This window comes from Cynocephalus volans, chromosome 5 (assembly GCF_027409185.1).
Source record: "Cynocephalus volans isolate mCynVol1 chromosome 5, mCynVol1.pri, whole genome shotgun sequence".
Classification (NCBI taxonomy): domain Eukaryota; kingdom Metazoa; phylum Chordata; class Mammalia; order Dermoptera; family Cynocephalidae; genus Cynocephalus; species Cynocephalus volans.
In genome coordinates, this window is record NC_084464.1 from 145,485,197 (window position 1) to 145,512,266 (window position 27,070).

Here is a 27,070-nt window from a genome sequence, read left to right on the forward strand (position 1 = left end):
CATTAGAGATTATTATAAACAACTGTATGCCAAAATATAGGAAAACCTGGAGGAAATGGATGTTTCTGGATATATACACACTACTAAGACTGAACCAAGAAGAAATAGGGAACCTGAACAGACCAATGACAAGCAATGAGATTGAATCAGTAATAAGCAATCTTCCAATAACAACCAAAAAATCCCAGGACCAGATGGCTTTCCAGCTGAATTCTTTCAAACCTTTAAAGAAGAATTAATATCACTTCTCTTCAAACTTTTCCAAAAAATTGAAACAGAAGACATTTTCCCAAACTCACTCTATGAGGCCAGCATAACCCTGATAGAAAACCCAGATAAAGATACAACAAAAAAAAACCCTACAGGCCAATTTTCTTGGTGAAGATAGATGCAAAAATCCTCAACAAAATATTAGCAACCAGAATATATCAACATATCCATAAAATTATACACCTTGATCAAATGGGATTCATCCCAGGGATGCAAGGTCGGTTCAATGTATTCAAGTCAATAAATGTGATACACCATATCAACAAAACCAAGGACAAAAACCATATGATTATCTCAATAGATGCAGAGAAATGCATTTGACAAAATTCAACATCCCTTCATGATAAAGGCTCTTAGCAAATTAGACATAGAAGGAAATTATCTCAACTTAATAAAAGCCATTTATGACAAATCAATCATCAATATCCTGAAGTGGAACAAGACAAGGTTGCCCACTCTCACCACTCCTATTTACCACAGTATTGGAAGTACTAGCCAGAGCGATCAGGCAAGAGAAAAAAATAAAGAGCACCCAGATTGGAAAGGATGAAGTCCAACTGTCCTATTTGCAAATGACATGATCTTACATATATAGAAAAACCTATCGACTCTACCAAAAAACTCTCAGACTGATTAATAATTTCAGTAATGTTGCAGGATACAAAATCAACACCTGAAAATCAGTAGTTTTTATACTCCTATAACAAACTAGTGGAAAATGAAATCAAGAAAGCAAGCCCATTTACAATATTTGCCAAATAAACAAAATACCTAGGAATCAATTTAACCAACAAGGTGAAAGATCTCTGCAATGAGAACTACAAAACACTACTGAAAGAAATTAAAGAAGACACAAAAAGGTGGAAAGACATACCATATGCTTGTATGGGAAGAATTAACATCATGAAAGTGTCCATTCTACCCAAAGCAATCTGCAGATTCAATGCAATATCCATCAAAATATTGATGACATTCTTCACAGAAATAGGAAAAGCAATCCTAACATTCATATGCAACAACAAATGACCCTGAGTTGCCAAAGTGATCCTGAACAAAATAATAAAGCTGGTGGTAATAACACTACCCAACTTCGAATTATACTACAAAGCTATAGTAACAAAAACAGAGTGGTACTGGCATAAAAATAGAAACTCGGATCAATGGAACATAATAGAAAATTTGAGAATCAACCCACATACTAACAGCCAACTGATCTGTGACAAAGGTGACAGGAACATATATTGGGGAAAAGACTGCCTCTGCCATAAATGGTGCTGGGAAAATTGTACATCCATAAGCAGAAGTATGGAATTGGACCTATACCTCTCACCATATACCAATATCAATTCAAAATGGATTAAATACTGAAATATAAGACACCAAACCACAAAATTACTTAAGGGAAACACTCTAGGAAGTAAACCTGGGCAAAGACTTTATGAGTAAGACCCCAATAGCACAAGCAACAAAAGAAAAAATAAACAAAAGAGATTATATCTAACTAAAAATTTCTGCACATCAAAAGTAAGCAATCAACAGAGTGGAGAGACAACCCATGGAATGGGAAAAAATATTTTTAAACTATGCATCCAACATGGGATTAATATCCAGAATATACAAAGAACTCAAACAACTATAAAGCAAAAAACCACAATAATCCATTAAAAAATGGGCAAAGGGGATGACTAGACACTTTTCAAAGGAAGACATACAAATGGCCAACAGGTATATGAAAAAATGCCCAGCATCACTAGTCATCAGGGAAATGGAAATCAAAACCACATTGCAATATCATCTCACCCCAGTTAGACTGGCCATTATTACAAAGACTGATAGTAACAATACTGGTGAGGATGTGGGGTTTGGGGAATCCTCCTACACTGTTCATAGGACTGTAAATTATCACAGCCATTATGGAAAACAGTATGGAGTTTTCTCCAACAACTACAGGTAGTAGAACTACTACCATATGATCCAGCAATCTCACTACTGGGTATATATCCAAAGGAATGGAAATTATCATGTTGAAGGGATACCTGCACTCCTATGCTCACTGCAGCTCTGTTTAGAATAACCAAATTATGGAACCAACTTAAATGTCCAATGACAGATGACTGGATAAGGAAAATGTGGTATGTACACACAATGGAATACTATTCAATCACAAAGAAGAATGAAATTCTGCCATTTGCAGCAACATGGATGAGTCTGGAGAAATTATGTTAAGTGAAATAGGCCAGACAAGGAAAGAGAAATATCACATGTTCTCACTCATAACTGGGTGTTAGGATAGAAGAATGAAAGAAAGAAAAAAGAAAGAAAGAATGGAAGGAAGGAAGAAAGGAATGAAGGAAGGAAGGAAAGACCACAACAATACCTTGAACTTAGAAGGAAAGAACAAACCTAAAGATATTAGAGATGGCAGGCAGGGAGGGAGGATGTTGGGGAGTGATAGGTTGGGTAAATGGCATGAAGAAAAATCATGATTTGGAATTATGAATATGCTAATAATAAATAATAAAAATTAAAAAGAAAGTAGGAAAAAGAACAGATATATGTATTGAGATAAAAGCAAGAGATGTGATCAGGGTTTACTGGCAAGCTACTTTAAGCTAACTGATCAGAAAAGGCTTTTCAGAGGAGTTAATAATTAGAGGAGGTGATATTTATTTTGAGATATTATAGACAAGAACATCTGGTAGAAAGACATCTTTTCATGTGGTGAAAACTGCTAACACAGAGACATGGGTAAGTTTGGGGTATTCCAGGAAGAGAAAGACGGCCATGGGACTGCAGAAGGTGAGGGAGGGGAAGTGGTGAGAGATGGGACTGAAGAAGTTGGAAGGCTCAGACTGGTAGCCCAGGGGAAGCAATTTTAGTTTCATTCCATGTATGTTGGGAAGCAATTGGAGCTTTCTGTGAAGAAGTGGCATAATCTGATTAATACCTTAAGAGATCACTTTGGTTGCTAGGTGTGTAATGAATCATTGGGAGCAAGAGTGGAAGCAAGAAAACCAATCAGGAGGCTAGAGTGGTTGTCTAGGTAAGAACTGATAGTTACTTGGTATAGAGGATGCTGTTGTTGGCCCACCCAGATTCCCTTTACCTGCTTGGTGCACCAATCTCCCAGCTACTATAAATCCCAGCTGTCCCCTTCCTGGAAGGCTATACTTCCTTTCCTGTCTTGTGAAACTTAACCAATGATTGAATGACATTGGGGCCCCCCTTGCCCAAAGGTAGAACTAACTCTGTAGTATAATGCATTCTAGCACTTCCTTGTGCAATCAGCCTGAAGCTAATCTTTAGATGAGATGACATTCGTGCTTAGCTCTCCCCTCCTGTCTTTCTCTGCTTCTCTTTCTCTTCTTCTCAGTAAATTACTTGAATAATAATTTTCATCGTAGGCTCAGTTTTTAGAAAACCTGACCGAAGATATGGCTTAAGGTGGCAGAGTTTGAAATAGAAGAGAGTGAATGGATTGAGGATGTTCTAGAGATAGGGTCTACAGGAATGGATCTGCAATGTGAGAACAAGTAATCAAATAGTTCCTAAATTTTATTATTGAGCAACTTGGTGGGTAAAGGCACTATTTACTAATAGGAGATGTCTGGAAGGAGATTTGCAAGGTGGAGAAGGAAAACATTCTATTTAACATATGTTAAGTTTGAGATGCATGTAAATAGATATGTCATGTAGGCAATTGAATATATTAGTCTTTTGCTCCAAGGGGCAGTTCAGTCCAAAGATTTGTATTTGGGATTCAACTGTGGTATTCAAATGGTATTTGAACACCTGTGACCAATGCAGATACTTAGGGTAAGTGCATAAATGAAGAAGATAAAGTTTCCCAAGACTGAGTCTTGGCATGACAATATTTAGAGGTTGAGCAGAGAAGGAAAGTCTAGTAAATGCACTGAGGCATGGTCAGTGAGTAGTGAGGAAACCAGGAGAGGGTTGTTCCACAGAAATCAGAAGAATAAAGTGTTTCAAGAAGAGTATGGTCAACTGTTGAGTGCAGCTAAGCGGTTGATGAAGATGAAGACAGAGAACCATTTATAGGATATAGCAACAGAGAAGTCATTGGTGACCTTGACAAGACAAGGTTTTACGAAAAGAAGATTCTGAGATCATGGATATGCATATGTCTAAACTCATTAAGATGTATACATTAAGTGTGCACATTTTTTGTATATCAATTATACCTCAATTTTTTTAAAAAGAGAAAAAATACTAAAAAGGAGAGAATAGGAGATGAAGAAGCAAGTACATTGTCCTAGGCAACTATTATTGCTATGAATGGGAGTAGTGAATGAGACACTAACTCAAGTGGGACAATGAGTCCAGGGATATTTTTCTTTTTGGTTGACACCATTAAGAGGGAGAACTTGATAATCAAGAGAGAGGGAACAATTGCAGGAGAAAATCCTTGAATAGACAAAAAGAGGTGAGATCTTGTGTCCGTGAACAGGGGTTGGCTCTATTCTGAAGCAGACACGTTTCAACTTTGCAACAGGAGCAATGACAGATAATGTGAGTGCCAATGAAGAAAGGTTCATAGATGTTGTAGTGGTAACTGAATTTGTTTTTGTCTGTTTCTGTGTTCTTACTGAAATATGAAATGAGGATCCCAGCTGAGATTGGGAGTGGCAGTGGGGTCAGTAGTTTGAAGATCTGAAGGATGAAATGATCATGTAAGAGACTAAGAAAATTTACTTACAGGAGTAATGTAGCATAATTTCCTTGCCCTATTGAGTATCACTTTTGATATGTATGCTCGTAAATTTTCAGTAAAACCAGTTAGCAAGATTGTGAGTTTTTTTCCAGCCATGTTTAGGTGCTCAGGTGTAGAGATGGGATAGGTGAATGATTGGGTTTAGCTAATGCTAGAGGTTGCCAGGAAGACACAAGAGAGTTAAGGAATTTGCAGTGGAGTGATTATGAGGTTAGGCTATTAGATCTAAGCCAGGCTAAGGGGGAAATGAGAGGGAGGATGGAAGAAAAAATAGGGAGGTTAACGGATTTGAAGTTTTTATGAAGTTGCAGAAACACTGCAGTAGAGGTAGTAGAATATATGAGTTTGAAAGATAAGAGAAGGTAGACAGAGACTAAGGCATTTGACATCCATGTTCAGAGATATTAGAAACATCTGTGATAACAAGGTCAAAAGTGTGACCACGGAGTGTGTGGGTTACAGGAAATATCAATGGAGGCAGGAGAGTGAGAAACTGCAATGACATGGTATTGGATGTATTATCCACATGGGTATCAAAATCCCTAAACTTGGGGAGAGGAGTAGGAACATAGAGGCTACTAAGGTGGGAGCTAAAGTCATCAGTGAAATAGAGAGATGGGAAATTGGTAAAGAGTGATATTAGCTTTATCTCATTGATTGCTATGAGTTAGTTTTTAAAAGTGTATTTTATCATAAGAATGATATCAAATCAAATCAAAATATAAGGCACAAATCTCCCACAATCCTACCAGTTCATCAGAGGATGATGTATTTTGACTAAGCCCTGTAGCTCTTTCTCGTCTGCTGATCTCTGATCTGGCCAGGTGTTCTGTTTGCTTTGCTTACTCAGTCTTCATGGAAATGTTGCAGGCTTTGTGTCACCTGTGAGTAGCTGCCTCCTCACCGGGCAGCCAGCTGGAGCAAGCCCTCAAATGAACAGGCTTCTCATTGTGCCTGTTGACCTCCCTACTCCAGTGTGCTGATCTCCCTATGTGGTTAAAATCTGGGACAACCACTATTAATCATGTTTGTAAAGTAGGGCAGCAGTCTTTCATTTGATAAAACTTGTTTCATTTTGGATGCCCTAGCTCAGATAGCTTTTCATTACTTTCACAGAGTTGTCTAATTACATTTGATTACTTGCTTTGAATCATCCAGATCTTCCTTCAGTGCCAGTTATGTTTACAAATTAATTGGTGAGTCTGTCCTCACCATTCGCTGTGACTAATGAGTTCTTATTCCAATTTGTAAGTGCTGTCGCTGCCACGGTTGTCTTGAACATCTTCTGATTGTTTCTGGACAGGGAATTATGGGGAGAGTGGAATGGACGCTTTCAAAGAGTTGGCTGCCCAGGAAGGCCTCTGCATTGCCCACTCAGACAAAATCTACAGCAATGCTGGGGAGAAGAGCTTTGACCGACTCTTGCGCAAGCTCCGAGAGCGGCTTCCCAAGGCCAGAGTGGTGGTCTGCTTCTGTGAAGGCATGACTGTCCGAGGACTCCTGAGCGCCATGCGGCGCCTTGGCGTCGTGGGCGAGTTCTCACTCATTGGAAGGTAAATCGATAGATTTCTCTCTCTCACACACACCACACTTTAGCACACATATGCTTGCTCTCACAAAATTGTACTTTGTGACTCCAAGGTGGGTGAGCTGTGTAGTGCTGAGCTGAACATTAGCCCTGGGTCTCATTGATAGTGGGGCTAGTGGCATCTTCCTACAGACAAGAACACAGTAGGCAATAACAAGGTGATGCTCATATCTTCCTACCTCCTAAGCACAGGAATCTTAATGGGATATTGATGGATGGAAGGTGGAAGTAAAAATGGAAAATATATATTAAGATTTGAAATTTAAAGAGTTGATCAAATACAAGTGAAGACCTGGAGCTGAACTTTAGAACTTGATAATGCTGATAATCTCCTGTCACACTTATGGGATGGCTAACAGTGATGATTTCAGCATGTGACCTTTGAAATTGCATGTGGGTTCCAAAATTTCTGTTCTCTTTCGAGGTCATATGCACTTTTGTGGGAATAGATTTTCAGTATCATTGTATTTTTCATAGAATTTTTGACCCAACAGGTGTCTTGTTTAATTTGCTCTCTTCTAATATTGCACGTAAGAACTAAATTTCTCCAAGGAATCTACTGAGTTTACCTGAGTGAAAGCCTTCACCGATCTTCAATCTTGTCACATTCATCTTCCAAATTTCTTTGCCTCCTCCCATACCCTTTACTGATTAGGTTACAATTTTATTGTACACTGAAGAACTTCAACCACTGATCCTCTTCTCTTGGAAGCTGGGTAGCAGTGATGTGAACATCCTCACTGGACCTTTCCTTCCTGTTCTTGTGCTTGTGGTAATGACTGCAGTAGTAGTAAGACTAATCTCACCATCATCTGGAATTAGAGGCTTAAGATACTCCAGAGACTTTTATTAAGAAGGTAGGGTAGAAATACAAATAAATGAATAAAGAAAAAAAAAGATACTTTTCAGGTATAAGGAGCTGTGGAGCCAAGGTCAAAGTATAATTCAAGATTAAGAAAATTACTGAATTTGGGAAAGATTGGCACAATGGCACGAAGAGTCATTTTGGCCTCTTCAACATGATGCAATTGTGTGAAACCACTTAAAAGGTTCATAAGAAATCAGGGCTTTTAAGAAATATTTATAAAAGGAACGTTATTGCTTTTAGGAGTGAAAAAGATATAAGCAGCATTATTGAAGTGTTACACAAAATAATGTTCTTAATATATGCACCAGGACAGATGGTGTACAGATATTCAGTCCTTTCAGTTGCTTTTGTAAAATGACTGCTTTTATGAAGGTGCTTGTTTTTTAAAAAAAGTTCTCATGGTTATCATTTTCAAAACAACTGTAGTCTGTTTTGCAGAATTTCTTCATTTTAGTATCTTCAAAGAGGTTATCTACCTGGATTCTGGAGATCTTAAATATATACGGCAAAAGTGTAACTTTTGGGGTATATAGACTGCCTAATTATGAAATGTAATCATATGAGATGCTATATTGAGTAATCGGAGTGTAAAAAATTCATTCCATCACTGTTATTTAAAAGCTGGGAAAGGATGGTAAGGCAACTTAAGTCTTTCTGGCTCTTGCTCACCTCCTAATTATGCAGCTGAACTCAGATTAGTATTTCTGAGCTTCTCACATGTGCTTGCTCATGAAGAGGTTATGTGATAGCTACCTTTTTAAATTCCTCTTCTTCTCTGTCCAACCTCTGCTGGGTTCTACTGACACATGCCAGGGAACTATCATCACATAAACACCTGAGCTTCCAAGAACATAGCTACCTGTATTAGTGGTACTGCCGCTTATGCATGAAATTCTTGAGATGCCAAAGCTCTACCACGCTCTGTGCCAAAGTGAGGGAAGGTGCCTCTCTGCCTTTCTGGGCTACTTTCCATGAGGGCCTATCAAAGTGGTGTTGGCTTTTATTCCCATATCATAGAGGATTTGGGAGAAAACAATCTTTTAAATTTTTTTTCACAGTTCTCTCTCCCTTCCCTGAGATGAAGATATCAGTCCATAGGGAGCTGAGCTGAGGACAAATTCAACTGACCATATGCCATACTTAGAATTAGACTTCTCTCCAGTTGATTGCATCTCTCTTCCTGTGGATGAATTCGTCCTAAATGCTGCTCTGCTGATCATACTAATGGACATTTAGTGGGCATGGTTCCCTCATTTCAGCAGACATGTCCTGAATGGTCCCAGTTTAACCGCAAGCTGCTACTTGTAGCTCTATTAGTAATGCTGTTGAGTATATCTTTCCTCCCATTTAAAGAGGTTTCTCTACCAAATGATCAACTCCTTTGAGGTCAGGAGCCATTGCTTAGTTCCTTTCGTAATGAATGGTATGACACTGGCTGCTGTGATGGATCTGTTCTTATACAGGTGAAGATGACTAAATCATCATCATGTAGATTGCTGCAAGAGAGATTTAGCTAGAAAAAATTAGAACTTCTTCAATGAAAACTTACACACCCTTGTCTCCACGACCCCACTCTTCCTTCATACCTCACATCCAATGTATCAGGAACTTTTGCTGGTGTACCATCAAAACATATCCAGACATTGGAAACTTATCACTACTTCTGCTGCTACTATCCTAGTTCAAATCACCATCATCCCCTCACCTGGTCTGTTGCAGTAACCTCCTAATTGACCCTTGCTCTTCCTGGCTATTTATTCTTCACACGGAAGGTGAAATGATATTTTAAAAATTTACTTCAAGTAATGTCACTCTTTACCTTACATGCTCAGTTTTTTAAAGTGGCTTTCCATTCTTTCACAACAAAGTCCTTACAAAAGCCTTCAAAGCCCCATATTCTGTCATTGGGACTGAGTTGCTTATAATGGAATAATGAACTATAATAATAGAAAAATAGAATTTGAAAAAGGAAGTTCTCAGAGATAACAAAAAATTCTATATTTATTGAATGTGGGGTAATGGAAATATAAAACAAAACAAAATGTGGGCTAAGAGTTATAGCTCTGCCATGAAGTGATCATGTGATCTTATTCACTCAGTGACTTTCTGTCTCTGAGCCTATATTTTTCCGTAAAAATAAAAGATTTGGCTCCCAATCATCTTTAAGTATTTTTCCAGTCCTAGAATTTATTATATATTAAGGTATATGACTAAGCTATGATCAATAGGGATGTATTTTTAGATTCATTTTTTCTAATGTTATTCATGAATTTGGACTGGTCAATGTACATTTTCTCAGCAGTCACCTTGTTAAAGCCAGAATTCATTAAATAAGCTTAGTGTCTTAATCTGTGGTCAGGGAATATAGTCAGCAGACTTACAGAGGAATCAAACCTTTGACTTTGAGCAAATTGGCATAGTATTCTCATCAAGCAAGTATTTTTTTTTTTTTTGTATTTTTAAAAATTGAAACACAATTGATTATACATATTTGTGAGGTACAGCATTGCATATCAATACCTGCGTGCATTATGTGATGCTGAAATCAGGATAATAAGTATGTTCAACATTACAAAATGTAATAATTTTTTGTGGCCCTTTATCAATTTTTCACCAGCCCTCCTCCCCCTCGCTCTTTCCCATCTCTGTTGGCTTCAGTTCTGTTCTCTCTTTTTGAAAGTTCAACAGATTATTGTGATCGTTGTATCTTTCTTACGTTTTTACTTATTTGCTTATTTTTTAATTCCCACTGATGAGTGAGGACACGTGGTATTTCTCTTTCTGTGACTGGCTTATTTCACTCAATGTAATTCTCTCTAAGTTTATCCATGTTGCTGCAAATGGCAGAATTTCATTCTTTTTTTAGGCAGGATAGTATTCCATTGTGTGTGTGTGTGTGTGTGTGTGTGTGTGTGTGTGTGTGTGTGTATGTATATCACATTTTCCTTATACAGTTGTCTGTTGATGGACATTTGGGTTGGTTGCAACTTTTGTCTGTCATAAATAGAACTGTAATGAACATAGCAGTGCAAGTATCCTTTTGACATGATGATTTCCATTCCTTTGGGTGTATACCCAGCGGTGGAATTACTGGATCGTATGGCAGGCAGTTGTTTAAAGAACGTCTATACTGTTTTCCATAATGGCTGCACTAATTTATAAGCCCACCAACAGTGTAGGAGGGTTCTCCTTTCTCTGCAAGGTAACTAATCACAGTCAAGTGAATCATCGAGCAAAAGAATCATTTCTTCTCAGCTCTGTGAAATGGTCTTTTTTGAGATACTTCTCGGAATTATACTTGCCGTATCTATAATAAGAATTTGAATGATGATTGTGATGCTGCTGTTGCTGCTGCCGCTGCTAACATCTATTTAGGAATTACTATATGGTAGGCACTATTCTAAACACTTTGCATATATTAACTCATTAATCACAACAAGTGATGAGAAACATACCAATATTATTCCCATTTTGATGTATGAGGAAGTAAAGTAACTTGTCAAAAAGTGCCTCATTGCTAGAGCTGAGATTTGAAACTCAGCACTGCGACTTCCAAATCTGTGCTCTTAAACAGCAAGTTATACTGTGTGTCGAGCTATGATTGTTTTACTTAAAAGATGTTGGCATTACCTTTCCTTTCAGTTTACTCTCTCTTCCAGGAATTTATTTCATTGTTTAGATTCACTTTTGTTGGGAAAATTGGCTGAAGTATCTCCCATGAGAAAATTATTTTACATTTCTAGTTATTCTTCATTTCTTTGAATCCTTTTTATTTTGCTCCTAGTGTTAGATATTTTATATGATAATTCAATAAAGGGGACATTTAACTTCTTTTAAAGCTCATTATATTGCATCTTAACACGAGACTTCACAATATCATTATCTTTGCTCACCAGCCTTTGTCTTTGCAGTTATACTTATGTAGAAGCCGGTTTGTAATAAGTGAGTAACATTTCTGTAAAGTTGGTGTAATTATTGAAATTCTAACAGTCAACTGATAGATTTGTTCTAATTTCTATATTGTTTTGTTTTAAGAAAGTGAAACTGAGAATAGTTGATGTGTATGAACACATAATGATAGTTACCAATTGTTGAGGATTTGGATGTACTAAGCTCTAATCTCCAGTCCTAAAAACAACCCTGAAAGGTTGGTTTGAAAGGTAGTGAAGTTAAAAAATTATCCTAAATTTCTAAATTTAATAAGTGGTGAAGACAAGACTCAAACTTTCTACTACACCATATCATCATATAGATAACGTAGATATCCAAGTGCAACCTCTCAATGGAAGGGATCAGGTTTTATATAGGTATTTATTTCCCCATTATGCCTAGCATAGTGTTTTGGTGTGGTAAGTGTTCAATAACTATGTCAGAAAGTTTGGAAAGTAGCATTAGAGAGATCAGCTGGCCTCATAGTGCAGCCCGTGATTTCCCTTTTATATTCTACAATCAGTAAATTTTACCTAGTTTAATAAGGGTTGATGCTCTTCAATCAGCCTCTACCTCTAAAATTCATCTGTAAGATTGGAACTTATATTTATCTACCTCAGTTTGTATCTGTCTAACCACAAAATGCCTGTTTACCTGGTAAATCATAGCTGAGTCTCAGTAGAAGAGCCCCGTAGGGACCTTCACTCCCCAAAAGACACTCTTCTCTGAGGGTGAGCAGGAGCCTCCTGACTTCGGTCGTGTGCCTAGTGTGGGCATTATCCTGGACCTCTACCCTGGTTTCCTCATCTTGGGAAGCCCTTCCAGTAAGTTTACATTCTACCTTGTTAGGGGTCTCTGATTAGAAATCCTAGGTATACCATATTTATTTATTTATTTGCTAGCTCCTTTTGTTGGATTATGCCTACATCTTCTAATTTCTCCACTGTCCAAAGTAAACATCCAATAAATATAATGAAGTCAAAAACCTTCTTTTTCATGTCCTCCTCCTACTACATCATGACCAATCAATTTATAAGCATATGATCCTTACATTTCAAATGCCTGTCCCTTATCAGTATGTGCTGTTTTTTTTTTTTTTTTTATCTCTCATCTCTCCCAACACTGCGATCTTCTCACTCATGGACCAACTTTCCATCATTTGTCACTGCAGAGAAACACCATCCACACTTTATCTAAAACTTGACCCAAGAAAACACTAACACTGTCCTTTCTGAATTGAAAGTACACCAATCACATTAAGTACACATTCAAAAAAGGGTTGGAATGGAGCAATTATTTTACTAAGAAAGAAGGCTCCTGTTTCATTTTAGAATAAACAAAATATTTGGTTTTTACTCTATAATCGTTTGGGTTCTTTTCTTCCAAAACTTGAGTACATATTTGGAAAAGCAACCTCTATACCCTTGAAACCTAAGATTATATACCATGGTGTTATGTTTCATACATTTTTTAAATGAAAAATAAGTTATTTTAGGTTTTATCTTTCCGGTATAGAAAAAAAAATGGAGAAAAATTCTAAAGCTTGCAGCCTTCAGGCAAAATTACAAAGGATATGTGTTTTAAGGTAAATGTAGACTTTCAATGAGGCATGACATCTCCAAAAATGGACTATAAACAGGAGGCCAGCAAGGCTGATGAGCATTTTCTGATGCACAATAGTCACAATTTACAGATACATAACCTGGCCTTTTCTTGGCTCCCAAGGGAAGAAAATGATTACAAACCTGTTGGCAGGTTGTCCCTTGCTTAAAACACTCCTGCTCTAAAGCAGATTAATGAAAGCTTTGTGGAAGATTACACTGCTAGAAAAAGACTCTGAGAAATGTGTGCTAGGGAAGGAGAGGAGATTTAGTGTACTCTGGAGAATAAACACTATTTGTAAGACAATGACAGGTATTTTGAGTATAGATCTCAGACACAGCAATACTCAGGATTTTCACAATAATTGGGGTGAATGATTTGCGTTAAAGTTAGTAATTATGAACCCTTCCTTTACACTGACATCTATTCCCATATTCAGATAATGAACATCTGAAAACCTAAAGATTCCACTTTCATGGTCTCTACTTGCCTTTAGGGTGCTAGAAACACTGAAGGAAAGGATTTTGGGTGCCTTCTGTATCTATAAGGCACTGTTCAATTTGAATGGATAAAAAAGAAGGTCAATATGATTTAGTCCAGTTTGTCTTTGAGGCTGATCAGAGAAAACAGAAAATTTCCCTTAATACATTTTTGTAGTCCCTACAATAGTTTATTCCCTACCTGGCTGCATATCAGTATCAGCACGGGCACTTAAAAATTCAGACTCCTGGGTGTTATCCCAGGCCATCAGTAGAATTACTTGACAAGGACTTCGGATCTTCTTTCTTTTTTAAAAAACTCAAATGAGTTAGCTTTCAGAACCACTACCCTATGATGCCTAGATCGGTGCTTTGCTCTCAGGTGGCATTCACTATGAATGAATTGCTTACAGGATGTATTTGAAAGGGAAGACGAAATGAAAATTTAACACCGCTGCCCATCATTACATCATTTTAGCTCTCCTTTTTATTTCTCAAAATTTAATTGCCTTCAAGATTTTTTGTTTTAAAGGATGGATACCCCTGAGAGTAGTCAATAATAATAGTAATAATAGTAGTAATAAGCACAATTTGTGGCTCTGCTTATTTCTTGTGTTTCTGTCTTCTCCTGCTGACCAAACTGGCCTATTGACCTGCCGCCCTGAAAACACAGCTATGTTTCAGTTTTCAGAAACAAGCAAGATGCAAAGTAGAAGGAATTTAAACATGTGGCAGGTTTAGCCTCAGCCATCTCTGAGTCTAGGGTTGCTCAGGGCTGATCAATGAACTACTGTCTCTTACTAATTACCAGAATTGGGATCTGATGACTGAGTTTCTCCTGAAGTTGGTCGCTCTCCACAGCTGTTTGTCTGTCTATACTATAAACCTGGGAAGATTTTTAAATCTTTAACTTCTTGGGCTCCCCCTCCTACATATTCTAATTCAGTATTCCTGGGGAGAGACTAAGGAACTTATATGTACTTTCCAAATCAGCTTTATTGTGGTTCACCACTTTTAAGTGTATAATTTGATGAGTTTGGGTAACTCTTCATAGTGATGTAATCACCATGACAATCATGATATGAAACACTTCCATCACTGCAAAATGTTCCTTAGTATTCCTTTACAGTCTTCCCTCCCCAACCCCTGGAAAGAGGCAACGACTGATCTACTCTGTCATTACACTTTTGCTTCTCCTAGAATTTCATGAGGAAGGAATCATATAGAATGTAGTCTTTGGTGTCTGACTTCTTTTACTTGGCAATACATTTTTGAGATTCACCCATGCTGTTGCGTGTATTTGTAGTTTCCTCTTTATTGCTGAGTAGGATTCCGTGACATGGATATTCCTCAATTTGCTTATTCATTCACCTATTAATTAATGGACATTTGGATTGTTTCCCGTTTGTGACTATTATGAATGATGCTTCTATGAACCTTCACACACACGCCTTTGTATGGACAAATCTTTTCAGTTCTCTTTAGGGAATATCTACAGTTGAGATTATGGGTCCTAAGTGTACATTTAACTTATAAGCCACTTTATTAAAAACTGCCTGTTTTCCAAAGTGGCTGTACGATTTTCCACCAGGAAAGTATGAAAGTTCTAATTCTTCCACATCTTCACCAAAATAGCATTGTCAGTCTTTTTCTTTTAGCTGTTCTAGTGGCATCTCTTTGTGGTTTTAATTTACATTTTCCTAATGACTAACAATGTTGAATACCTTTACATACTTATTTGCCATTTTAGTATCTTTTTTAGTGAAATCTCTTATACACATCTATGTCCATTTTGTTAACAGGTTGTTTGTCTTCTTATTACAGAGTTGTAAAAGTTCTGGATAATTACTGCAAATATTTTCTCTCAGTATTTGTCTGAAATTTTAATTTTGTTAAAAATGTCTTTGGAAGATGAAATGTTTCTAATTTTGACAAAATACAGTTATCAATTTCTTCTTTTATGATTTATGCTCTTTGTGTTCTATTAAAGATGTTTACCTACTCCAAAGACAAATTTTTTTAGAAGTTTTATAATTTTTGCCCTGATATTAGATATATGATTCATTTGTACTTAATTTTTGTATATGTTATGAGATGAGTGAATATTCTTTTTTTTCTTTTGATATAAGAATATCCAGATGGTCCAGAACATTTCATTGAAAAGATTATTGTTTCCACGTTAAAATAACTTGTCATTTTATTGAAAACAATTGAATTTGATCTAGGGTTTAAAGTATACTTCTTTTATTATTATTATTATTATTATTACTATTAGCAGAAGGTTTATTTTGTATGATTTTTAACTCCTATAATTGTCAGTTATCACACATGATATGGACCAGAATAGGAAGTTGCAAATATATATATATATATATTTTAAAAGTGCTTTAAAATTAAAGTAAATTTTTTAAAAAATTGCTAGATGGAACTGTAAAGTACAAAGGAGAATTTTAATAACACAATTTTAACTTTTCATCCATTACTTAATTTCATTTGCACGTTTTTAGAGCTGTAAAACAGTTCTGTTAATTTTCTGGCTCATTTTTATTTGAAGCAGCATTAGAATATAATAATTAAAAATAAAGACATTATATATGTTAATTAATTAATATCATTTAAAAATCATAGTATGTATAGAGTTAATTGAACAAAACTAAAGCAATTTCCTAAACAAATTAACTAATAAAAATAATTTCTTAATTTATCCATTAGACTATTGATCATTTGAATATTGATTAAATTAAAATGCCACTATATTTTAAAATATGTATATTAAATGAAGAAACTAGGATATGCTTATTGTCTTCCTAAAAAAATATTGCTTTTTCATATATAAATTATACTTCTTTATCATTGTCCACCTCCCAAGTCTATTATACTATATCACATATAGTATAAGGACTTCATAGCAGTATGTTTCTATTTCTCCCTCCTGACCTCTGATTCTATTTTTATCATACATTTTACTTCTATATCTTTTATTAAACTCAAAATACATTGTTAATATTTTTGCTTAAATGGTTAATTATCTATTCAAGAAATCAAAAATGAGAAAAATTTTCTTCTATAATTACCCGTATAATGCTATTTATGAGCTTCTTCATTCGTTTGTGTAGATCCAAATTTAATCTCGATTATTTTCTTTCTGCCTAAAGAATTTTCTTTAACATTACTTATGGGGCTGGTCTTCTAAAATAAATTCTTTTCCACTTTTTTTCTTGTCTGCAAATGTTTTCATTTTGTCTTTTAAAAAAAACCCTGTTATAGAGTTCTAGGTTGATAGTTAGTTTTTACTCAATACTTTAGATATGTTACTCACTTATATTTTGACCTGTATAGTTTCTAATAAGAAATCTACTGTAATTTTTTATTTTTGTTATTCAAATATCTATTATCTCTGATTGCTTTTAAGCATGTTTCCTTATCACTAGTATTCAGCAATTTGATAATGATAAGCCTTCTAGTTTTTCTTATATTTATGTGACTTAGGGTTTATTGAACTTTTTAGATGGGTGAGCCTATAGTTCTTTTAAAAATTAAATTTGGAAAACCATTGGCCATTATTTCCTTAACTATTATTTCTGTCCTTGTCATTTTTTTCTTTCATATGTATGTTTTGCTGATTGATATTTTATACAGGGAAATTATCTGTTTGTTTATTTTTTTTCACTTTTTTCATCTCTTTTCTCCATTTCCTACATTTTCTACTGCTATGACTTTGAGTACACTGATCTTTTCTTTTGCGGTGTCTACTCAGTCACATCATGTACATTCTTTATTTCAGATATTGTATTTTTCATGTCTAGAATTTATATTTGGGTCTTTCATTTACTGTTTTTTTTTTTTTACTCTTAACATGGTTATGTTTTCCTCTACCTTCTGGAATACATAGAACATATTTAGAACAGCAGCTTTGGTATCCTTGTCTGTCTTGCCAGAACAGCTTTTCTACAGCAGTTTATGGTGGTAAAAGCTATTCTCAGTACTGTGTAATTCTAGAATTTGTTTGGTCTATGATTTCTAGTGAGTCTTTCTCCAGCCTCAGATAGTTTCTTCTCACGTATGTGCAGATCAAAACTTAGCCAAATACTCAAAGGGAACCCTCCACCAATCTCTCTTTCAATGCACCTCTTTCCTTTTCAGTCCTCTGTTCCAATAATTCTTCCTCTCTTGACCTCCCCAAGCTCTGATCCCTGTTTCCTTGTCCTCTTGTAGGTTTCCCTGCTCGGCAACATAGAGATTACCACCAGACACTGATATAGTCAGTTTGGCTCATTTTTTTGATTTTAATTTTCTGAGGAATTATAGTCCTATACTGACATTTGTAAAATGCCTGGCAGCAGTTGGTTCATATATTTTATTTGATGTTCTAGTTGTTGAAGGCAGGAGGGCACTATTCTTACACTCCCACTAGCAATGTATAAAGGCATCAATTTCAATTCCTCCACATCCTCACCAACTTATTATTAATTTATTATTGTCCCTTTTTTTAGTAGCCATCTTAATGCTTGTGAAGTGATATCTTATTGTGGTTTTGGTTTGTATTTTTCTAATGATTGTTTATCTGGGAATATCTTCATTTCATTTTTATTTTTGAAAAATAGTTTTGCCGTGAGTTGAGTGCCAACACTCTGGTTCTCTTCTTATTCCCTATACCACTGTTAGTACCACTTGTATTTACATTAGGCCCAACTGAATAATCCAAGACAATCTCCCTAATTTAAGGTCAGATGATTAGAAACCTTGATTTTATTTGCCTTTGCCATGTAACCTGAGGTATTTACTGGTTCTAGGGATTAAGGCATGGATTATCTTTGGCCATTTTTCTGAGTGGAAGGTCAAAAAGAGGACAGGTAGTTAGTTTTCTATGAAAAAAGAAATGTCTAAGAAATTTTTGGTGGAGGCGTAATGAAGACTTGACTAAGCAGGTTGAGAGAATGATTTGGTAGAGAGTAATAATTTTGAAGTTATATGAAGTAAATGAGAGATAATTGAGTATGGTTTTAACTTAGCAAAGTGATATTCAGTGTGGGTGGGGGTGAGGGAGCTACATTTCCGCAAAGGCAACATATGAGTCTTGAAGGGTAGATTAATAGTTTGAAGTTAAAACAGTCTTTGTCATATAGCTAGAATCTTTTTATTCAATATATTTTAACATTTACTCATACATATTTGTGGGGAACATACTTGTGTTGTGTCGGTACTTGCTTATACCGCACAATGATTCACTCAGGGTTGATTGCACAATTTTGTGCCCATTAGTCCACCACTTTTCCTCCTCCCTTATCATCGAATTTACTTTAATGATAAACATTTCATACTTCTCAGAGAGAGATACAGGTTTTGGGAGGGTGAGGAAACACTGCCTGATAAGTCGATGGGAGAGACAGGATCACAAATAAATGTGTGAGGACTGGGTTTTGAAAAGAGAGGTAACACCTATTCCTCTGACCCAGGAGGGTGAGAGAATAACTGGGTAAAAGTTTACATGGGCTTTGGTGGATGAAAGTGCTTAGAAGGGGAATGTTTGAGTATGAAGATTCTTGCTACTGGAAAATCCTTGAGCCTTGGCAACCCTTACCATATCCCATTTCTCTCTGAGGATAAACTAATTTTGATGGATAATAAAATAATCAAAAACAATTGCTTTAATCACTGTAGAGAGTAAAAAATAGGTAACCTCTTCTCATTGATAGATTATTCCAGAATTTATCTAAATTCTGTGGAATAGTTGACAATTGCACACACACACACACACACACACACACAAATCTACATTTTTTTCACTTAGGTACTCACCCAGAATCCTAGTTCTACTCAATGTCAGGTGTGTTCACATATTTGGGAGAATTTGAATTCTTGCTTTTTTTCTGACATACCTCAGAGACAAACTTGGTTTCTACTTATTTTATAGATAACATTGAAAGTTGAAAAACAGCATGTCTTGGACATTTCATTTTAGTAATTTTTATACTTTTTAATATAGTATTAGCAGGTATATTCCATAGAAATTGCCATAGGCATCTTTGTTTTCAAAATGTAGGCTCAGCTTCAGGGATTTGTGGAAACACTACACAATAACTAGGGGGTATGACCTCAAGGGCTTCTGGTTTGGCATTTCTTTCTAATAAGAAAATACACAGATTTTTTTCTCCCTTTCTCACCTAATATAGCACTTTGTATAGTTATTAAAATTCACTGTAGTCAATGCCTATGAGGATTGCCACCTAGCTAAGTGCAAGGAAGCTAGAATTTCAAAAATTGTCTCAGTAAAGAGGTACAGAAGAGTGGGTTCCTTACATGTTTTGACAAAATAGAATATTGAAAATTATTAAATCAATATACTAATTTTGGTCACTACATCCTACTGGAAAATGTACATTAATTAGTATAAAATCATTTAATGAAGCTTATAATTTCCAATGGATAACCAAAATTCATTAACTATGCTTTGGGTTATTAAATTAGGGATATTTACACTTGTATCCCTAAGGCTTTGTGCCTTGAGTTTTCTGTGAGGAGAGGAAGGTGTTTGATGGATCTGACTTTCTGTAGAGAAAGACTTGTAAAATGCAAATAGATTTCATCTATCCAAGATCTTGTCATCCTAATGTTCAACTTGGGAAGAATCTGCTTCCAAACTCACCCACTTTGTTGTCCAAGTCTTAGGTTCTTGCTGGCTGTTTGCTGGAAATATCAGTTTCCTGCCACATGGGTCTCTCTGTGGGGCAGCTCACATAACATCTGGCTTCCCTAGAGTGATAGAGAGAAAGAGAGATAGAGAAAGAAACAGAAACACAGAGACAGAGAGGTGGAAGCTGTGGTCTTGTTGTAGACTAATTCTGGAAGCGATATCTCATTACTTTTGCCATATTCTGTTGGTTAGAAGTAAAGTCACTAGTCCAGAAATTGAAGGGGAGGGGATTGCACAAGGAATACCAGGAGGCAGGACCATCTTAGAGGCTGCCTATTAGGGTTGTATAGCCAGAGACTCAGTGCTTGCATTTGTGATTCACTTTTTCTGGATAAACAAGTTTGGCTTTTATTCATTTTATGGTTTTGTTTTTAAAGTTATTATGCTAATGAAGTTAAAGCAGGAATCAGAATGAAAATTTTGCAGTGACACTATTGGATGATGTAATCACGTGTTTTCTGAGACTTAGATACTTGTTACAACCTCTGCTTTCTCTACATGCCATCTATTTAAAAAGCTTCCTGTGACTATTTGTCTGGAGCTACCTATATGAATGATGTTTCTTGCTGGGTTTACTATATTGTCCATAGGATCTTGATGAGTAGTATATTAAAATCAGGAACATTTTACTTTATAGAAGTTGGTTTGGCTTTCCAAGTTTCTCTTCAAAATGGTAAATAGCAAAAAATAAAACAATACAATATACATAAGTGCCAATGCAGAATCCGTCACATAAATCCAAAATCTTTTGTTCTGGTTCACTGGAAAGTTTTTGTTTTAAAATTACAAACTGGGGATTCCAGTCTTTGTACACAATTCCTATGGTAAAGAAAATAAGATATGAGTGTTGTATCCCCCTAATGGGAAAACAGAGGCCTAATGTCTTTCTTATAGATGATGTGGTATGAGTAACATTAGGTTTTGCAGATATGCTGTTTATATTTCACAGAACATACTGTAACACTGGGTTTATCTAAAACCTATATGTTCTAATAGCTTTGTGGCTTTTGGAAAAATCTCTAGCCCTCTTTCCTATTTTGTAAAAAGGAGATAAAAATGTACTAAAGATAGTACCTATCTCATAAGTTATTTTGATCATTAAATGATAAAATACAAGCTTGATAAGGGTAGGGTCTTTGTTTAGCTCATTGCTGAATCTCTAGCACCTCTGTCATAGTGCCTGGCACTTAGTAGGAATTCAATACATACTTAATATGAAATGTGTCCAGCTCAGTACCTGACCCACAATAAATGCTCAGTAAATTTGACTATCGTGATTATTCAACAATAAAATATATTTCTCTAGGAATCAGAGAGAGTCTTTTAACTGGAAATAGTCAAACAAAAGTTATAGAACCACCTATCAGGAACTGAAAGGGATTAACATATTGGGTGAGTTACCGGTGTGCATGACCATAAGCCATAATACGTTGCAATCACTCTTTCAGAACTGAAGGATCAATAGGCTTACCTTTGTTTGAGGATTAAAGATCATAGCTGTAATTTGAATGTCTCCCCATGTGCTTCTCTGGTTAACTGGGTTAAGAAACTTAGTAATAAAGACTCAGAGATCTTGACTTAATAAATTTTTGGTTTAATCTACTTGGCTCTATCTCCTCTAGAATCAACAGCTCAAAAATATTTCAAAGGAAAAAAATGGTAAGTTTCCCTTCAAGATACATCAAATATTGAAGTTCTTTCAGGTTTTCTGAGCAACGATAGTTGTATCTGTTTTATACCAAAATAATTAGTTGATTCAGTAAGTTCTTAGAAAAAGAGATAATGAATTTTTAAACTAAGTTATGTCTCTAAATTACCAGTAAATTACATCAGATAATTACTCTAATAGAATAGTTTTTGACTAACAGCCATTAGTGTCAGAAATATGTGGATTCTAATCTCAGTTTTCCCATTCATTGCAAAGAGATCTTGAGTGAGTTACTTAATCTTTCTACAAGGTGGTACCAATACTAGTACCTACCACATTAGGGCTATTGTGACTTTAATGAATATAATAGAATTTAAATGCTTAAAAGAATTCCCCTGGATGTCATTAGACCTACACGTTAGCCGTAAGTTTTAGTCTTATATTACTGAATGGACTCAGTCTGTGCTTTCTTTTCTTCTTTAAGCATTAAACATTTGGCTTCATGTTTGTATGAACTATTTTCCTAACAGAGCACAGGAGAGAAAGCAGCAAAGTGACTGAGCCCTCCGTGTCTGACCTTTGGACCACTGTTCCAATATATGAGTTCTCAATCTGAACCTGGTGGAGTAACAACTGGCATGTATTCCCAGAGTAACTTTCTCTGAAAACTCACAGCATGCTAGGATAGAATAAAATAGGCTGAGTCACTTTTTTTAATCCTAAAAATTTTAGATTCTCTTCATACTCTTTGTGCTTGATATGTTCTGAAAATAGTTTGCACAGGTTGAAATTAATGTTTTTCCTCTAGGATACTAATAAATGTGTATTTTAAAAAATTGGCTCTCTTCGATATTCTGTATAGCTCAGTGTATATATTTTTTTCATATGTTTAATGTTCTTAAATTTCTAGTATTCAGTTTTAGAATGTTTATATCACACTGAAATCTGATATTGACATATTTTCAACTCTCATAAGCTGGATAATTTATAAGTGATATTCTGAAAAAATGAATTCTATTCCTTTCTAAGTTATTATTTAGGTGTCATCTCTGCCTTCACTGGATTTTTTTCACAGCTGCTGTCATTAAATGCATTTTTATAATTTTAGCCTGCCCATTTCTCGTCACTACCTTGAAAAATTCATTTTAAAGCAGAGTTGTAGCCAAGAAAAATGACTGTGAAAGACCAAACATAGCCTCACAGTAATGTAAGTACCACTCCCCATAGGTCTACAGAGATTATTTTTTATCATAGGCTATAGACCTCCTCCTTTTTGTATATTATTTTGACAAACTTTACTTTTTTTTTTTTTAGGATTTTTTGCCACTTTAATAGGAGGGAAAAAATAGTATCTCATTGTTTTATTTTTATTTTTATTTATTTTTATTTTTATTTTTCCTTAATTTTATTTTGTCGATATACAATGTGGTTGATTATTGTGGCCCATTACCGAAACCCCCTGACAAACTTTACTTTTAAGAACAGTTTTATGGGAAAATTGCTAAGATAGTACAGCACAGACAGTTCCCATATACCCAGCACCCAATTTTCCCTTATTATCAACATCTTTCATTAGAGGGGTACATTTGTTACGATTAATGAATCAACATTTACATATTATTAATAACAAAAGTCCATACTTCATTCAGATTTTCTTAGTTCTTACCTAATGTCCATTTTTGTTCCAGGATACCACATTACATTTAGTCATCATGTCTCCTTAGACTCCTCTTGGCTGTGACAGTTTTTCAGACATTCTTTGTTTTTGATGGCTTCGACAGTTTTGAGAAATACTGGTCAGGTATTTTGCAGAATGTCCCTCAACTGGGACTTGTCTGTTCTTCTCATGATTAGACTAAGGTTATGGACTTTGGGGACTAAGATCATGGAGGTAAAGCATCATTCTCATTATGAATATTAACATGACTTATCACTATTGATGTTGACCTGGATCACTTATCCTTTGTGTATTTAAAAAAAAACGATTTGCTCATTTAAAGGCCATTCTTATTTGGATACCAAATATCTATGCAGATATAGTTATAATCTGGGACTACTTGCTCTAGGTCAGCTTTCCTACTATTTCATTATACACATCATCCACTGGCACTGCTAAGTGAGGTTGGGAAAGGAACAGCCCTACGATTCAATTCAAAGCCATTAATCCACCCAAAGAAACTCTCTAATCTGGGCTGATGGTGTAGGAATGAAAGTGAGGATTAAATTTAATGCCTTGGAAGAGGGTTCTGTGAGAAATAGACAGTGGTCAGAACCCAGACATATGGACTCTTTGTCCTGGAAGTAATCTATTTTCAGACAGGAAGTAGAGTACCAGAATACAAACCACTAGAGAATTCTAGTTATGTAAACTGGGAGAATAGAGTGCATTGAAGAAAATAAAATCAACACTCTCATGTGCACATGTGTTCTCAGGACTAACTGACCTAAGGTAGCAAGACTAATTTCAGACCCACTGCCTGAAATGCATTGGCTCTCATGGACAGGACAAGGCTTGGCTAGGCTTGTGGAGAGATGACCTTATGACCCCTGCTAAGACTGAATACTCTGCTCATCCATCTACATAAGAGAAAATTGAAGGACAGGGTCCACATTGTTTAAATTGTACAGACTCAGTAGCATGCTCAGAAGTACAACCCAGAACCTCTAATTTTCCTTTTCTGTATTCCTTGATTTATCTTTTAAAAGTTGTTTAAAAATCTCCATAAAAGGTTATTTATATTTTTCTATAATTCTATCATTTCTTCACTTTGTTATATTTAGTATGCAGATATTAACTTCTTTTAACATTATAGGACCAAATTATTTGTGAGCTTTAATAGATTTTGTTGCTGCTTATGTTAGGTATCAGATTTTCCAATTAATCATGTTTATTTTCATTGATGATGAAAGGTAAAGCTAAGCTTTGCTTTATTTCTACTGATTATGCAAGAGGGAAAAATAGACTCCGCTAATTCTTACATCATGAGGTTATACTTAGAGGATTATCTTTTTTAACAGCAGCAGAATATATATATTTTTGCCTTTACCCACAAAGCAAATTAGATCTTAAAACTCTTGGGAGGATAAACATGCAACATATGTTACACAGGGTGATAGTTGATGAAATTCCTTTCTACTAATTTTATTTAAGAAAGAACTAGCATCTTTTGTTCTGTTTTTGTCTTATAGGTTTTGCAACTTTGGTCATTTTCATACTTTCTTTTTTTTTTTTTTATCAAAATGCACTGTAACATCCAAATGTCATATTCTTAAACTTTATCAAAATTGGTCTTCACAGTACTTTTATTAGCCTCTCATGGTTTACTCTTTCCAGCCCAAAGCCTGGTTTTTCTTTTAACACAGCCTATTTTAGGCTTAAAATTATCTAATAAAATAGTACTGCTCTAATATGTGACCTGAAGCAAAATTGACTCTTGAATAAGAACTCACTTTCAATGAATGTTTTAAAAAGTAGACCTTTCTGATTAGCTCAAGATATAATGGCAGACGAATATAATCATAGTCTAACTAGAAATGACATCAATGTGATAACACACTTAAAACCCATAGGGTTATGAAATGTATAATTATAATAGAATGTCTCCTCAGGAGTATTTAAGCCAAGGAAGGCATGACACTGTTTTCACTGCCCATCAACTGAGGATAATTTGCAATAACACACCTCAGATACACAAATAGATGTGTAGTGCACATGGATAACAAATGCATTTCAGCAAGAGATTTCAGTGAATACAAAATGAGCTTAGAAGGAGGCTAAGAAACTTGAAATGTTCACACATAACTTGCTACCTTAAAAAAATCTGTAGAAATAAAACAAAAACCCACAAACTCTCCAAAGAATAATCGTGAGAAATGAAGTGTTTGAGGCACTGAATAATGAAGTCTTTGTGATAACTTCAGTTCACTAAACAAAATATGTCTTATGTCATCATCCTCAGATGTGAACATATTCAAGATTTAGAAAAACCAAAATAATTTCCAGTTTTCAAGTGCGCAAAGAAAATGAAGAAAAGGATGTATATTCTTAACTCATCACAATGTTGAATATAAGTTCTCTCTGACATGATTACTGATGTGTTTTGAGTATGTCTACAGCACTTTGTATATAATATACACTTAATGTATTTCGGTTGAATGACTTCAGAAGGGAAGTTATCAGTAGAGAACTGAATTATGGCAGAATGTTAGACATTCATAGGTTGATTCAAAAATATCATTATAGATCAAGTTGTAAATTTCTACCTTCTGTAGAATACTTTTTCCTCCTCGTCTTTGTCAAATGTACTGAGGACCAAATGCTTGAATCTGGTAATGGGTGAAAAGAGGAGGTAGATAAATATTGGGTTAGGATGATTGACAACCAAAATCAATTTATAACCATGTTTCAGTAGGAGTTATTAATTAAGTAAAAGCAGAAAGGAAAGAACATAGTTAATAAGAGGATACAAAAGATTGTTCTTGGAACACACAATAGTAGAATTACAGGGATATAAAAGACATAATAAGATCATTAGAAAGGAAAAGTGATTAGGGAGGGATAGTTGTTTTAGTCATAAAGTTTTGGAAGGTTACATAACTTACCCAAGAAATTCTCATTTTACTGAAAGTAAAGGAAACTGATTGGACATAACATAAAAATTATTGGTCTACTTTGTTACTGTAAACTGCAACATTTTAACCCACATCTCACTTTTGTAGGATATACCTTAAAAATTCTTTTATGGTAAATGATAAATTTTTACAACACGGGGTTTGCGAACAGATTTATTTCATCAATAAGCAGGAAAGACAAGAAGCTTGATTACTAGAGTGCTTTTTCCTCTCACAAATTTTTTCTCCCTGAAATATGTTTTCTACTGATCTCTTTAGCAGAATTTCCAAATGACAGGTGGAAGAAACTTTTCCTCCTTTGAATTTGTCTTGATTGCGAGAAATTAGCTAATTTCATCCCTTAGTTTCCCTCAAGTCAGTTACAGCTGTACATGCAGCATTATCTGAATTGCAAATAAACTTTAAAAATCATTCATTTGCATGTCTTATTTGGAGAACAGGCAAAACTCTAATGGCAACAATTACTTGCCCTTTCCTGATGTTTTTTCAATAAAATATTTGACAAACTCTACATGAATGTGCCTTGATCTTTTGGGTTATCCATGTAGGGTCCATTCTCAGAAAATATCTTCTTTGGTTGGTACATGGCATACAACTTCCAGCCTTGCATATTTGCATATGAGGTTT

At 35.3% G+C, this 27,070-nt stretch overlaps 1 protein-coding gene across 3 annotated transcripts in view; it reads left to right on the forward strand.

Annotated features, from left to right (window-relative positions):
- The window catches only part of GRM1 (glutamate metabotropic receptor 1), a 421,403-nt gene that overhangs the window by 107,103 nt on the left and 287,230 nt on the right, over positions 1-27,070 (forward strand). For all 3 annotated transcript variants that reach the window (XM_063097650.1, XM_063097651.1, XM_063097652.1), the window contains exon 2: positions 6,306-6,555. In XM_063097650.1, the coding sequence (XP_062953720.1) occupies positions 6,306-6,555 (250 nt within the window). The remainder of the gene's footprint in view (positions 1-6,305; positions 6,556-27,070) is intronic.